At 41.7% G+C, this 15,631-nt stretch overlaps 1 protein-coding gene across 2 annotated transcripts in view; it reads right to left on the bottom strand.

The window, feature by feature from the left end:
• The window catches only part of ZNF875 (zinc finger protein 875), a 37,466-nt gene that overhangs the window by 17,694 nt on the left and 4,141 nt on the right, over nucleotides 1-15,631 (bottom strand). For both annotated transcript variants that reach the window (XM_059153777.1, XM_059153775.1), the window contains exons 3-4: nucleotides 4,989-5,115; nucleotides 4,401-4,496 (exon numbers count right to left, since the gene is read on the bottom strand). In XM_059153777.1, coding sequence (XP_059009760.1) covers nucleotides 4,401-4,496; nucleotides 4,989-5,115 — 223 coding nt within the window. The remainder of the gene's footprint in view (nucleotides 1-4,400; nucleotides 4,497-4,988; nucleotides 5,116-15,631) is intronic.

The raw sequence follows: 15,631 nt of genomic DNA on the forward strand, positions 1-15,631 counted from the left end.
TAAGTCCAAAGTAAGAATAGAAAGGAAATATTAAATACAAGTTCAGACATAATATATACAATAGATGGGATCAATAAATCAAAAATGAAAGGCAAAATAAGCAGATGAAACCATTGTCTCTATATGAAACTCCAAAGAACATACACAGGACAAATTATGGGATTAATTAAATGTCTCAGCAAGGCTGCTGGGTGTATGATCAGTATGATGAAATGAATTTTAGTTCTACATTGTAACCAGAAATTATAAAAATTTAGTTTTTAAAAACATAACTCTCAAAACAACAAAAATAAGCCTATGTATAAATGTAAAGAAAGATGTACATTTACATTAAAAATTGTAAAACCCAGGGTGCCTGGGTGGGTCTACCTTTGGCTCAGTCATGATCTCAGAGTCATAGGATCGAGCCCCGCATCAGCTCTCTGCTCAGCAGGGAGACTGCTTCCCACTCTCCCTCTGCCTGCCTCTCTGCCTATTTGTGATTTCTCTCTCTGTGTGTCAATAAATAAGTAAAAATCTTTTTTTTTAAGATTTTATTTATTTATTTGTCAGAAAGAGAGAGAGAGAAAGCACGCAAGCAAGCAGAGAGGCAGGCAGAAGCGGAGAGAGAGGCAGGCTCCCTGCTGAGCAAGGAGCCCCATGCGGGACTCGATCCCAGGATCCTGGGATCATGACCTGAGCCAAAGGCAGCGGTTTAACCCACTGAGCCACCCAGGCATCCCAATAAGTAAAAATCTTAAAAAAAAAAAAAGTAAGACCTAGCAATAGGTAGTAATAAAGATATATTAATAAATAAGTAAAAGAAGACACCACACTAAGAGATTGTAAAAGATGCCAACTGTGAAAGATGTCAATTCTCTCTAAATTAATGAATATATTAATACATGTATTTTACTGAATATATATATTCTATGCAACTACAACAAAATCCTGACAGGAGACTTTCTGAAATCTGACAAGCTGATTGCAAAAGCCCACTGGGCTAAAGCTACAAACACAAGAATAAGACGGGAGGACTTGCCCTACCAGACATAAAGACTTACTATAAAGCTATAGGAAATTAAAACAGTGTGATATTTGTGCAGGCATAAACAGATACTGCATTGGAATAAAACAGAGTTCAGACACTGATCCAGGCATCTACTGAAATTCAAAATACGAGAGGTGGCAAGGTAAATTGGGGAAAATGATGAATTATTCATGAAATGGGGTCAAGTCTGATGGTGATGCATTTAGAAATCTATAAAAACAGATCCATATCTCTCAACACTCACAAAATCAATTCCAGACAGAACAAAGACCTAAGTTGTAGAAAGCAAAAAATTTTTTAATTTAAAGAAGAAAATCTAAATAATGTCTTTATGATCTTGACAGAGAGAAGGACTTCTTAAATCAGACAGACACATACACAGACAACATCAAAAAAGTTTGACAAATTCAAACTCATTAAAAATTTATGAAATTATTATGAAAGGCCATTAAAACACTGGGTGAATTTCATAGCACTTTTGAAATGAAAGTAATGGGAAACAGATCAGAGATTGCCAGAGGTTAAGGGTGGAGGGAGAGTAACATGAAGGGGTTTCTTTGGAGTGGTGGAATATCCTGTATCCTTTCTGCGGATGTATCCTACATCATTCTATGTAGGTGACAAAGTTTCACAGTACTATACAACAACCACAAAAGAGTACATGTAAGAATGATAAAATCTGAGTCTGATGAAAGTCTGTAGATGATCTAATAGTATTGTTACCAATGTCAATTTCCTGGTTTTGAAATTGGAGAAAGCTGGGTAAAGAATAGATGGGAATTTGGGGCATCAGGGTGGCTCAGTGGCTTAAAGCCTCTGCCTCCAGCTCAGGTCATGATCTCAGGGTCCTGGGATTGAGCCCCCACATCAGGCTCTCTGCTCATCAAGGAGCCTGCTCCCCCCCGCCTCCCGCCTCTGCCTGCCTCTCTGCCTACTTGTGAATTCTGTCTGTAAATAAATAAATAAAATCTTAAAAAAAAAAAAAAAAGAATAGATGGGAACTTGCTGTATTATCTTTACAAACTGAGACTTAAATTATTTTGAAATTAAACAACTTTTTATTTTTTAAAAGATTTTATTTATTTATTTACTTACTTGAGAGATGGTGACAGAGATAGCGCAAGAGCAAGAGCAGGGAGGAGAGGGAGAAGCAGGCAGGAGCCCAACATGGGGCTCAATCCCAGAACCCTGGGACCATGACCTGAGCCAAAGCAGACACTTAACCAACTGAGCCAACCAGGAGCCCCTAAACAGCTTTTTATAAAGCAGGTAGGCAGTCCACAGATTGGAGGAAGATGGACATAATCCATTCAGCAGACAAAACAGTCATTTCCAGGGCGCCTGGGTGGCTCAGTGGGTTAAGCCGCTGCCTTCGGCTCAGGTCATGATCTCAGGGTCCTGGGATCGAGTCCCGCATCGGGCTCTCTGCTCAGCAGGGAGCCTGCTTCCTCCTCTCTCTCTCTCTGCCTACTTGTGATTTCTCTCTGTCAAATAAATAAATAAAAATCTTTAAAAAAAAACAAAAAAAAAAAAACAAAAAAAAAAAACAGTCATTTCCAGGATTTAAATTCTTCTACAAATGAACAAGAAAAAGAAAAGCAGGCAAAATATTTGAACAGAGAATTCACAGGAGAGGAAACACCAATGCTAATCAACCTAAGAACATATGAAAAGATGCTCAAACTCAATGCTAATCAAATTAAAACTAGTGTGAGAGGCCATTTCATACCCAAAGGAGAGTCAGAAACATAAGTCTCTGTTATGGCAGCTTTGCAAACTAATGAAACAACTGTTGAGAGCAATTTGGCATTACCTAGGCAGGAGGAATGAGTGCACAGTCTTTGACTCAGCTACTCTACTCCTAGGCATCTATCTTAGAGAAATGCGCTTATATGCCCAAGGACACATGTATTAGAACGTATATAGTTGCAATTTTTTTTAAGATTTTGAGAGAAAGAATGTGCATAAGCAGGGGGAGGGGGAGAAGCAGACTCCAGGCTGAGCAGGGCCTGGGATCATGACCTGAGTCGAAGGCAGACACTTAACCAACCAAGCCAACCAGGTACCCCGATAGCTGCATTCTTTAATAGCCAATATTGGTAAAAACATAGATGTCCAACAAAATAAAATGGATAAATGAATTGTGTTATAACTATGCATGTAATACAATAAATACTATATAGTAGTGAAAATGAATGAACCAGAACAACATATATCAATATGGGTTCATCTCACAAACTCAGAGTCAGCAGAGAGAACAAACTATAGGAGGATATACATAATATGATGACATTAATGAAAAGTTTAAAAATATGTCAAACAGGGGCGCCTGGGTGGCTCAGTGGGCTAAGCCTCTGCCTTCAGCTCAGGTCATGATCTCGGGGTCCTGGAATCGAGCCACACATTGGGCTCTCTGCTCGGCGGGGAGCTTGCTTCCCCTCTCTCTCTCTGCTCTGCCTCTCTGCCTACTTGTGATCTCTATGTCAAATAAATAAATAAAATCTTTAAAGAAAAATAAAAATAAAAATATGTCAAACAACACTGTAGATGGTTGAGGGATTCACACATATGAAAGAAAGCAAAAGACCATGCATGAGATTTATAACTCCTAATTTTGAAAAAACAGCTCCCTTTGGGCAGGGGTATGGGGAGGTACGGAAGTAGGAACTTCAACTATTTAGGTAATGCTTTATTTCTTAAGCTGGGATGTCGGCTCATGATCACACTTTTTAAATTATTATTCATAGCTTACTGTAATCTTAACTACTAACACTTTTTTTAAATTATGGGAATTGGAAAGGTAGAAATAATCAATTACATCTCACCTATAGGAAACTAGAAAGTATCTGAAGGGTGGCAGACTTAATGTCCACAGGATAGATGTAGTTTTTAAGATCAAGAGAAAAGGGGTGCCTGAGTGGCTCAGTGGGTTTAAGCCTCTGCCTTCAGCTCGGGTCATTGCCTCAGGGTCCTGAGATGAAGCCCCACATCAGGCTCTCTGCTCAGCAGGGGCCTGCTTCCCGCCCCCCTACCTGCCTCTTGACGTACTTGTGATCTCTTTTGTCTGTCAAATAAATAAATAAAATTAAAAAAAAAATCAAGAGAATAGAAAGAAGCCCATGAATGAGGAAAGAACGAACATGATGAAGAAGGCAAGCCAGGTAAAGAAGGGAGGCTTCCTGGTGGAGGAAAGAGACAAGGAAACCAAGAAAGCCCCTTGCTCAACTGAAAAAGATATTCTAGAAGGTTATGCCAGGCAGACTTACCAATGATCTAGGAGGCCTGAGAAGAGCTTCTTCCCTGTACCATGTACCCTTCTTTCCTATCTTCCAAGCTGCGGACGGTCCCATCTACCCTGCGTCACACTCACCTGGACAGAGGCCCAGTGGATGTTGTCTCTCCTCTATACAGGGCTCTTCCCCTTGCTCCAGCTGAGAAATGAGTTTTGGTTTGGAAAATGGAACATCTGCTCGTGGGGGAAAAAACAAAAAACAAACAAACAAAAACCAAGGAGATTCTCGGTCATGGGTTCAAGGGGCTATTTTGTATGTCAGAGCCAAAATGTGTAGGGAAATCCAAAGGGTGGTACAAAGGGCCTGTAACTGTAACTGTGAACTCTCCTCAGAAGAGCTGAGTAAGTAAACATGCCTCTGGTCAGGAAAACAGCATATTAACACATATTAACACATGGTGAAGGAAAATCACCTAGGTTTCAAACAAGAAAAGCAAAAAGAGAGCCCCAGCCTTGAGAAAGAGGCATGGAAATGCAGTGTTAGGGGCAACATGAGTAAATCTCCCTGTTTTCAATTCCACTAAATCCAGATTTCCCCTGAGGGAGGGGGATTACTGTTCCTAAGCCCAACACTAGGACAAAGCTGCTTCATGGGTAGCCTTTCCTTGTGAGTGCAGAAAATACTCTGTGGGACAGATTTTAAGTGGGGAGGGAAGCCATCCTTACCTAGTGAGATCAGGTGGCTGTAGGTCTCCAGCATTACTTCCCTGTGCAGGGTCCTCTGAGCTGGGCTCAGCAACCTCCACTCCTCCTGGGTGAAGTCCACAGCCACATCCCCGAATGCCACAAATGCCTTTAACACAAAACACACCACTGTTCATCCAGGAGTTCACCTTGTTCAGGATGAAGAATCAAAAGGCTTCCCTGTGGGAGGTAGGGATTTCTAAGACCTACTTTGGGTTATGAATGAAAGGTACCAGAATATGCCATTCCAAATTATGACATTTTGGCTTATGCCAAAATCATCATCATCATCATCATCATCATCATCATCATCATCGTCATCATCCATTTTGGATTATTTTGGGCTGAAGGCATTGAGAAGAAGCAGACATAAGAAAAGCTCTCTGCCCTCCCCCTGCCCGACTAAAAGCAGAATATAAATTTGTGAAAGTATCTTCCCGCTCTACCGGGAAGAGTAGAAGTTAATCTCTGGAAACAACTCTACACCCTTTTAAGCCAGGAGATGGCACTGAAGGAATCCAAACAACAAACCTTACTAACTACCCCTTATCTTCGACCACTATTTGCCATCCTCACTCAAAATCCTCTTCCTTTGTCTTCTCAACTCTCTAAAAAGTCCTTGTTCTTCTGTTAAGATGTTATATGAGCCCAAGTTCTTTTTTTTTTTCAAGATCTTATTTATTTAGTTATTAATTTGTCAGAGAGAGAGCACAAGCAGGCAGTGGCAGGCAGAGGCAGAGAGAGAAGCAGCCTCCCAGAAGCATGTGGAGAGAGAAGCAAGGAGCCCATTGTGGGACTCGATCCCAGGACCCTGGGATCATGACCTGAGCTGAAGGCAGCGGCTTAACCAACTGAGCCACCCAGGCATCCCATGAGCCCAAGTTCTAACCACCCCTTTGAGTTACTCATCACTGAGTGCTCCCATGTGTATCTATGATGTATGTTAATAACCTTCTGTTTGTTTTTCTCTTGTTGATCTGTCTTTTGTTGGTCTAATTTATAGGGTGCTAGCCAATGAACCCAAAATAGGTCGAGGAAAAATTATTTTCTTTTCCTTTCCCTACATGACCTTAGGGCCAAGGGTTCAAACACCATTATTCTCCTTTCTCTATCCAGCCAGCATCATTTATGCACCTACTACTGTCAACATTCTAGGCTAGCTGCTACTGGGGATGAAAGCAAAACATAAGTCCCTGCACATTAGGAGCTTTAAATCTAAGCAGGGAGAAGAGGAAGACATCACACACAGTTAAACCGTAAAAAATAGCCTTTCTCAAGAAACAAGAAAGGTCTCAGGTACACAATCTAACCCTACACCTAAAGGAGCTGGAGAAAGAACAAGAAAGAAACCCTAAGCCTAGCAGGAGAAGAGAAATCATAAAGATCAGAGCAGAAATCAATGAAATAGAAACCAAAAAAACAATAGAACAAATCAATGAAACTAGGAGCTGGTTCTTTGAAAGAATTAATAAAATTGATAAACCCCTGGCCCGACTTATCAAAAAGAAAAGAGAAAGGACCCAAATAAATAAAATCATGAATGAAAGAGGAGAGATCACAACTAACACCAAAGAAATACAAACTATTATAAGAACATACTATGAGCAACTCTACGGCAATAAATTTGACAATCTGGAAGAAATGGATGCATTCCTAGAAACATATAAACTACCACAACTGAACCAGGAAGAAATAGAAAGCCTGAACAGACCCATAACCAGTAAGGAGATTGAAACAGTCATTAAAAATCTCCAAACAAACAAAAGCCCAGGGCAAGACGGCTTCCCGGGGGAATTCTACCAAACATTTAAAGAAGAACTAATTCCTATTCTCCTAAAACTGTTCCAAAAAATAGAAATGGAAGGAAAACTTCCAAACTCATTTTATGAGGCTAGCATCACCTTGATCCCCAAACCAGACAAGGATCCCACCAAAAAAGAGAGCTATAGACCAATATCCTTGATGAACACAGATGCGAAAATACTCAACAAAATACTAGCCAATAGGATTCAACAGTACATTAAAAAGATTATTCACCACGACCAAGTGGGATTTATTCCAGGGCTGCAAGGTTGGTTCAACATCCGCAAATCAGTCAATGTGATACAACACATCAATAAAAGTAAGAACAAGAACCATATGATACTCTCAATAGATGCTGAAAAAGCATTTGACAAAGTACAGCATCCCTTCCTGATCAAAACTCTTCAAAGTGTAGGGATAGAGGGCACATACCTCAATATCATCAAAGCCATCTATGAAAAACCCACCGCAAATATCATTCTCAATGGAGAAAAACTGAAAGCTTTTCCGCTAAGGTCAGGAACACGGCAGGGATGTCCATTATCACCACTGCTATTCAACATAGTACTAGAGGTCCTAGCCTCAGCAATCAGACAACAAAAGGAAATTAAAGGCATCCAAATCGGCAAAGAAGAAGTCAAATTATCACTCTTCGCAGATGATATGATACTATATGTGGAAAACCCAAAAGACTCCACTCCAAAACTGCTAGAACTTATACAGGAATTCAGTAAAGTGTCAGGATATAAAATCAATGCACAGAAATCAGTTGCATTTCTCTACACCAACAGCAAGACAGAAGAAAGAGATATTAAGGAGTCAATCCCATTTACAATTGCATCCAAAACCATAAGATACCTAGGAATAAACCTAACCAAAGAGACACAGAATCTATACTCAGAAAACTATAAAGTACTCATGAAAGAAATTGAGGAAGACACAAAGAAATGGAAAAATGTTCCATGCTCCTGGGTTGGAAGAATAAATATTGTGAAAATGTCTATGCTACCTAAAGCAATCTACACATTTAATGCAATTCCTATCAAAGTACCATCCATCTTTTTCAAAGAAATGGAACAAATAATTCTAAAATTTATATGGAACCAGAAAAGACCTCGAATAGCTAAAGGGATATTGAAAAAGAAAGCCAACGTTGGTGGCATCACAATCCCGGCCCTCAAGCTCTATTACAAAGCTGTCATCATCAAAACAGCATGGTACTGGCACAAAAACAGACCCATAGATCAATGGAACAGAATAGAGAGCCCAGAAATAGACTCTCAACTCTATGGTCAACTAATCTTCGACAAAGCAGGAAAGAATGTCCAGTGGAAAAAAGACAGCCTCTTCAATAAATGGTGCTGGGAAAATTGGACAGCCACATGCAGAAAAATGAAATTGGACCATTTCCTTACACCACACACAAAAATAGACTCAAAATGGATGAAGGACCTCAATGTGAGAAAGGAATCCATCAAAATCCTTGAGGAGAACACAGGCAGCAACCTCTTTGACCTCAGCCGCAGCAACATCTTCCTAGGAACAACGCCAAAGGCAAGGGAAGCAAGGGCAAAAATGAACTATTGGGATTTCATCAAGATCAAAAGCTTTTGCACAGCAAAGGAAACAGTTAACAAAATCAAAAGACAACTGACAGAATGGGAGAAGATATTTGCAAACGACATATCAGATAAAGGACTAGTGTCCAGAATCTATAAAGAACTTAGCAAACTCAACACCCAAAGAACAAATAATCCAATCAAGAAATGGGCAGAGGACATGAGCAGACATTTCTGCAAAGAAGACATCCGGATGGCCAACAGACACATGAAAAAGTGCTCCATATCACTCGGCATCAGGGAAATACAAGTCAAAACCACAATGCGATATCACCTCACACCAGTCAGAATGGCTAAAATCAACAAGTCAGGAAATGACAGATGCTGGCGAGGATGCGGAGAAAGGGGAACCCTCCTACACTGTTGGTGGGAATGCAAGCTGGTGCAACCTCTCTGGAAAACAGCATGGAGGTTCCTCAAAATGTTGAAAATAGAACTGCCCTATGACCCAGCAATTGCACTATTGGGCATTTACCCTAAAGATACAAACGTAGTGATCCAAAGGGGCACGTGTACTCGAATGTTTATAGCAGCAATGTCCACAATAGCCAAACTATGGAAAGAACCTAGATGTCCATCAACAGATGAATGGATCAAGAAGATGTGGTATATATACACAATGGAGTACTATGCAGCCATCAAAAGAAATGAAATCTTGCCATTTGCAACAACATGGATGGAACTAGAGCGTATCATGCTTAGCAAAATAAGTCAGGCGGAGAAAGACAACTATCATATGATCTCCCTGATATGAGGAAGTGGTGATGCAACATGGGGGCTTAAGTGGGTACGAGAAGAATAAATGAAAGAAGATGGGATTGGGAGGGAGACAAACCATAAGTGACTCTTAATCTCACAAAACAAACTGAGGGTTGCCGGGGGGAGGGGGTTTGGGAGAAGGGGGTGGTATTATGGACATTGGGGAGGGTATGTGTTTTGGTGAGTGCTGTGAAGTGTGTAAACCTGGTGATTCACAGACCTGTACCCCTGGGGATAAAAATATATGTTTATAAAAAATAAAAAATTATATTAAAATTAAAAAAAAAAACAACAGTAAAAAATAATTATCTTACTGAGCTTGAAGAGTATCAGAGACTATTTGGTCTAAGCATTTATGCTCTACTTACCTGAGGCAGCTGAGTCTCTTGGGGGTGAGGACCTACCAATATGTATATTTCATAGCAGGACCCATTCCTCCACCTTGCTCATACTCCCACTGCCTTGATCCCACCTGAAGAATGCAAGTGCATAGGTGGGAAGACTATGGACTCAAATCACACTGTCCCCAAGTAGAGTGCCCATCAGCAAATTTAGTCAACCTTTCAGCACTTCCCAAGAAAAAACAGTGCTTATGTCATAGAATTGTGCTGAGGATCAGAGAAGTTGATAAATGTAAGGACTCAAAACAAAGGACTGTTGCACACAGTTAAGCACTCAGGGAGGATTTCCCTAGCTGTTCCATGAAAATTTTTTCTTCAGGTTCTTATTCCTCTCTACTGCTTTAATGTACCCCCTTAACTCTAGATAACGTGTTACTCATTTTTATTTTCTGACTGCCTATCAGACTCTAAGTTCCATAGGCATTGTTCACTGTTATTGTCCTGGTGCCCAAAGCAGAGCCTGCAAACACCAAGCAGTCAAATATTTTTAGATGACTGAATGTGCATTTATTATTATTATTCCCCTAATGAAGTTTCAAATGCTCTTCTGCTACCTAGAAGACTTTACTTTGGAGTGTGGGAATATATAATGGCCCTTGGCATGAAGGTTTTGGTGAGGTGTCTTGGCATGGAGGTGTACAGAACCCAAGCCCCAAGGAGTCTAGGGATCTAGTTCTGGGATTTTTTCCTAGCTCATTGTAGGACAGCTTTTTTTGTCTTTCAAAAGAGAGCATAATCTGGGGCTCCTGGGTGGCTCAATCACTTGTGTCCATATCTTGGCTCTGGCTTAGGTCATGATCTCAGGGTTGTGAGATCAAGCCCCACATCAGGCTCCATGCTTGGTGGGGAGTCTACTTGGGATTCTCTCTCTCCCTGTGCCCCTCTCCCTGCTTGCATACACCCTCTCTCCCTCTCTCTAAAATAAATAAATATTAAAAAAAAAAAAGATTTTAAAAGAGGACACAATCTGCAGTCCAGATAGGGTTACTTTGAGCCATATAAAGCATTTTCCTTATATCACTTATATGTTGGATGATTTCCTATGAAAACATCAACTCATGAGCTCTGTTGAAAAAAGTCCATAGGGGTGCCTGGGTGGCTCAGTGGGTTAGGCCTCTGCCTTCGGCTCAGGTCATGATCTCAGGGTCTTGGGATCGAGCCCCGCATTGGGCTCTCTGCTCAGCAGTGAGCCTGCTTCCCCCTCTCTCTGCCCGCCTCTCTGCCTACTTGTGATCTCTCTCTCTCTCTGTCAAATAAATAAATAAAATCTTAAAAAAAAAAAGTCCATAAATCTGACTACTCACTCTGGGCTTTGCGTTGCTGCAGGGCCACAGATGGCCGAAGGTGACTCACACTAGGGGTCCATTAGCCCACCCATGTTATTCGCAGATTGCTGCAACTCCTACCTTACCCATTTCATTTAGCTACCTGCCTGGTCCCTTTGGTGATTTAATTTTTTTAAAAAAGATTTTATTTATTTATTTGACAGAGAGAGATATATATCACAAGGAGGCAGAGAGGCAGGCAGAGAGAGAGGAGGAAGCAGGCTCCTGGCTAAGCAGAGAGCCCGATGCAGGGCTCGATCCCAGGACTCTGGGATCATGACCGGACCCGAAGGCAGAGGCTTTAACCCACTGATTTAATTTTGCATCCCTCTCAGAACACTATCCCTCCTTGAGGGATGACACTGTCTCCCAAACACAAGTGTTCTGCCCTGACTGTGGAATGATCTTAAAACAGGACCCCACCTTGCGTCCTCCCCCTGCCTATAGTAAGAGCAATCCCAGAAGCCAGCCCTCCATCAAAGCAATTAATTATAAATAAAGACCAGTCAGGATGATTGAGTGCTATGGTTCTCACCCGTCATGTCTAGCTGTACTTTAGAACTAACTGTGGTGTTTTAAACTATGGACTCCTGGGTCTCTCCACAAATGGATAAAATCAGACTCTCTGGGGATAGAGCTTTTATACTTTTAAAGGCTCCTAAGTAGAGTCATGGTTTAAAATCACCAGGCCACAGGAATCTCAAGAGGGAAAGGTCAATGGAGGATAGAGAGATCACAGCAGGTTTTATAAGAAGGTATGATCTTAGTTGTAAAGGGCAGGCAGGATTTTGAAGGATCAAGAAGAAAGAACAGGGATAGGCCCTCCAGACAAGACATATGGGATGGGAGGAAATAAGGAATGAAAAGTGGCTAGCTAGAAAAGAGAGCAGGCAGGTAATGGCAGACTACAGAGGGTCTGAACGGCCAAAGGAATATAAAATTCTATCCTCTACTGTGCACTGAAGGTAATATTTGAGTGATATACTTGATGAGTACACACAAGTGTACGTGATGAGTAGATGAGTGTACAAGTGGATAGCACGTGTAGCAAAATATTCATTGTTGAATCTAGGTGGTGGGTATGTGAGTCAATGTTAAAGTCTTTATATTTTTTCTGTAGGTTTGAAACTTTTCATAATTAAATATTGAAGAGAAAAGACCATTCATTCAGATATCTGCCTAGTCCCGGCGGTTATTTGATTTTACAGCCCTCTTGGAATGAACACACACATGTGTGTGCATGCAAAAGTAACTAGAAAATTTCTAACAAAGAAGCAGCACTGCAGACCAACTTACATTCTTTTTTTTTTTTTTTTAAAGATTTTATTTATTTATTTGACAGAGAGAAATCACAAGTAGATGGAGAGGCAGGCAGAGAGAGAGAGGAAAGCAGGCTCTCTGCTGAGCAGAGAACCCGATGCGGGACTCGATCCCAGGACTCTGAGATCATGACCTGAGCTGAAGGCAGCGGCTTAACCCACTGAGCCACCCAGGCGCCCCCCAACTTACATTCTTTCAACAAGTTTAATGCAACCGGTATTTGCACAGCCCTAGAAAAATTCATGGTTTCTTTGGCAGAGAACCACACATGCAGTGGGTATGGAAACACTAAATGGATGACTCTCCAGGACCTATTCCAAACCTCTTTCACTGAGAAGGAACTCAGCTAGCAGCTGGGGGCACTACAGCCAACCCAAGGGGAGGCCCGACTGGCATAAATGTGACCTATCCCTTTGTCAGCTGAAGAATGGATTGGTGGCCAACTGGAACCAATAAGACACAGTAGACCGCTGCTGGATCCTAGCAGAAGACGTCTACATTTTTAAGATGGACTAATGCAGAGCCAGTATTTTTCCTAATGCTCATAAACGTGGGCACAAATGACCCAACAGAGGCAGCCAAGTTCAGTGCATTGGCCTTGAGTGCAGTCCCTAAACCTATAGCAGCACCAGCATCTCTTAGGAACTTGTTAGAAATACAAATTCTCAGGCCCAATCTCAGAAACACTGAATCAGAATTCTAGCATGTGGGGCCCAGCAACCTGTTTTAACAAGGCTTCTCGGTGATTCTGATCCGAGAAAAGTCTGATCTTAGAAAAGTCTAAGAAATACTATGGCTTAAAGCACACTCTGGAGACAGACTGTGCTCAAATGACAGCCCTCTTTCTCCCACCACTTTGCACCAATAACTTGACATTTCTGTCTCAATTTTCTAAAAATGGGTATTAAAATATGACTTTCCTTTTAGGATTGTTATGCAACTTAAAGTTGCCAATAATAAACATCTTACAACTGTGAGGGGAATTAGTGTGATGAGGCTGACACCATGAACAGCGTAGAATGGAGAAATGAAAGAATCCCAGTCCTTGATAAGCTTATGCAGGAAAGGACCAACCCCAAAGTGTGTCCTGGCTCAGGACTTTCTCTCAGGTGGGCTCAGTTATTGTTTAGAACAGCCCAAGTGGGGTTTTCCAACAGCCAAAAGGTATAACATCCTATCTTGTAGCAATGGCCACCTTCACCCCCCCACCTCCTTCCCCCACCGCCCAGTAAATCATGCCTCTCTTTTTCTACCCTTTAGGCATTTTCCTCCTATACTAACACTAGGCTTGGCCATGGGACATGCTTTAGCCAACTGGACATTGGCCACCATGATGCAAGCAGAGGTTTGGAAGGCATTTGGGTTTGGGGTTGGCCTTGTTTCTTTCTGAGCAGTCAACTTTGAGGCCAACATGTAAGTAAATGGAACTTGTCTGCTGACGAGGCCACAGAAAACCAAGGACTGAGGTACCTCAGCAGAAGACCAGCCTGTCAACCACGAGCTGTATAAGGCCATCCTGTTCCATCTGAGCAGCCCACTGACAACAGTAAGAAGTAAGCCCAGGTAAACTGAAGGAAGAACCACTCTGCTGTGCCAAGCCTAAATGCTGACCCACAGAATTACCCACAGAAGAAAGAAATGAAATGTCAACACAATTACAAAAAACATGTGACATTAGTTATGGGAACAGGAACAGCAGAGGTTATGTGCACAATTGGGAAAAGTAGTAAACAAATTGTTAGTGGAGGCTGGAAAAGTGGTTAAGGAAACCACTAGGGCAGCCTGAGAAAGGCCATGCCTTTTAGGTACTAGCAACACTGTTACCTGTCTCACTTGGAAAATACCTAATGATTTCCAGATCTGGCTAATGAGATCTCCAGGAACCCCCTTAAAGGCTTCAGCTGGATGCCTCTAGCTACATATGAGAACTTATATAAAGAGCAGAGTTGAAGAAGCAACTGAGTAGTTTGTAAGCATAATTCAGGGGGAATACAGACATGGAAAAAAACAAGAACCAAAGTACCTTAAGCAACTAGCTTGTTACTGTCACATACAGACAGCCATCCCGCCCCAGCCAAACCGCCAGTGGATTGCAGCGACACGAGCATGCCCCAGTGAAGCCTGCCAAACACCCTTCTGTGCCCAGCTCAAAACACTAATAATTCATTAGCACACAATGTGCTAATGAATTATTTTAAGTCAGTAAGGCTTGGGGTAGTTTGTTATGCAGCAAGGGCTAACTGATACACTGGTAAAGAAATGTCATGGTAGATGAAAAATACTTTATAACCAATATCATCCTTGACTTGCTGTGATGCTCGTGCTGTCAGAAACTTCTTAGATTTAGGGGTGCCTGGGTGGCTCAGTTGGTTAAGCCTCTGCCTTCAGCTCAGGTCCTGATCCCAGGGTCCTGGGACTGAGTCCCAAATCGAGACCTCTACTCAGTGGGGAGCCTCCTTCTTCCTCTGTCTGCTCTGCTTTCTGCTCCCCCTGCTTGGGCTCACACGCTCTCTCTCTCTCTCTCTCTCTCTGACAAATAAATAAAAATCTTAAAAAAAAAAAAAAAAAAAGAAACTCCTTAGATTTGGCAAGTATTAGATTCAGTCCTTCCATCTTTCTCTTACTCCCGGGCCTGAAATCATTACATGAAAAAGAGGATAGATTCCTCTGAACAACTCAAACAGTTATTTGTCTTCCTTTCTCCAGCCAAGCTCCTAAAAAATGACTTAATCTAAGTTAAAGGTGTAATAAGCACATTTTCAGAATTAATAACCAGAATATGATGTCAGAAACAGCACAACACATTTGAAACGAGGAGTGTCCTAGGGTGCCTGGGTGGCACAGTTGGTTAACCATCCAACTCTTGATTTCAGCTCAGGCCATGATCTCAGGGTCATGAGACTGAGCCCCTAGTCCAGTTCCACACTCAGTGGGGAGTCTGCTTAAAGATTCTCTCCCTCTGCCCCTCCCCCTTCTCTCTTTCTCTCTCTCAAATAAATAAATGTGATATGAGGCATGTTCTGAGTACCTAAGACACTGTTGTGAGCCACTGAAGAAGGGCTTCTGAACAGAAAAGTAATGTCCCGGTAATGTTTGGGGTAAAAGAGAAAGACAGAAACATGCAGTGGGAGCAAAGGACCATATCAACACGTAGAAACCAACCAGGACACTCTTGTAAACATTCACATGAGAAAAGAAAAAGATCTGTGCTGGCAGTTCTACCCTGAGGATGCACAACTGCACAGCATAGCAATAAAAATGAAACGAAAACCCTGCAAAACATAAAGCAGACATCATGATGGAAGAAGGGGGCCTCAAAAACAGAAGAAATAATCAAAAGGATCAAATGTTTTAGAACAGACAGAGTTCCAAAGCTCCAACTAGGTGAGTCCCAACTG

Source organism: Mustela lutreola, chromosome 16, assembly GCF_030435805.1.
Source record: "Mustela lutreola isolate mMusLut2 chromosome 16, mMusLut2.pri, whole genome shotgun sequence".
Taxonomy (NCBI): Eukaryota; Metazoa; Chordata; class Mammalia; order Carnivora; family Mustelidae; genus Mustela; species Mustela lutreola.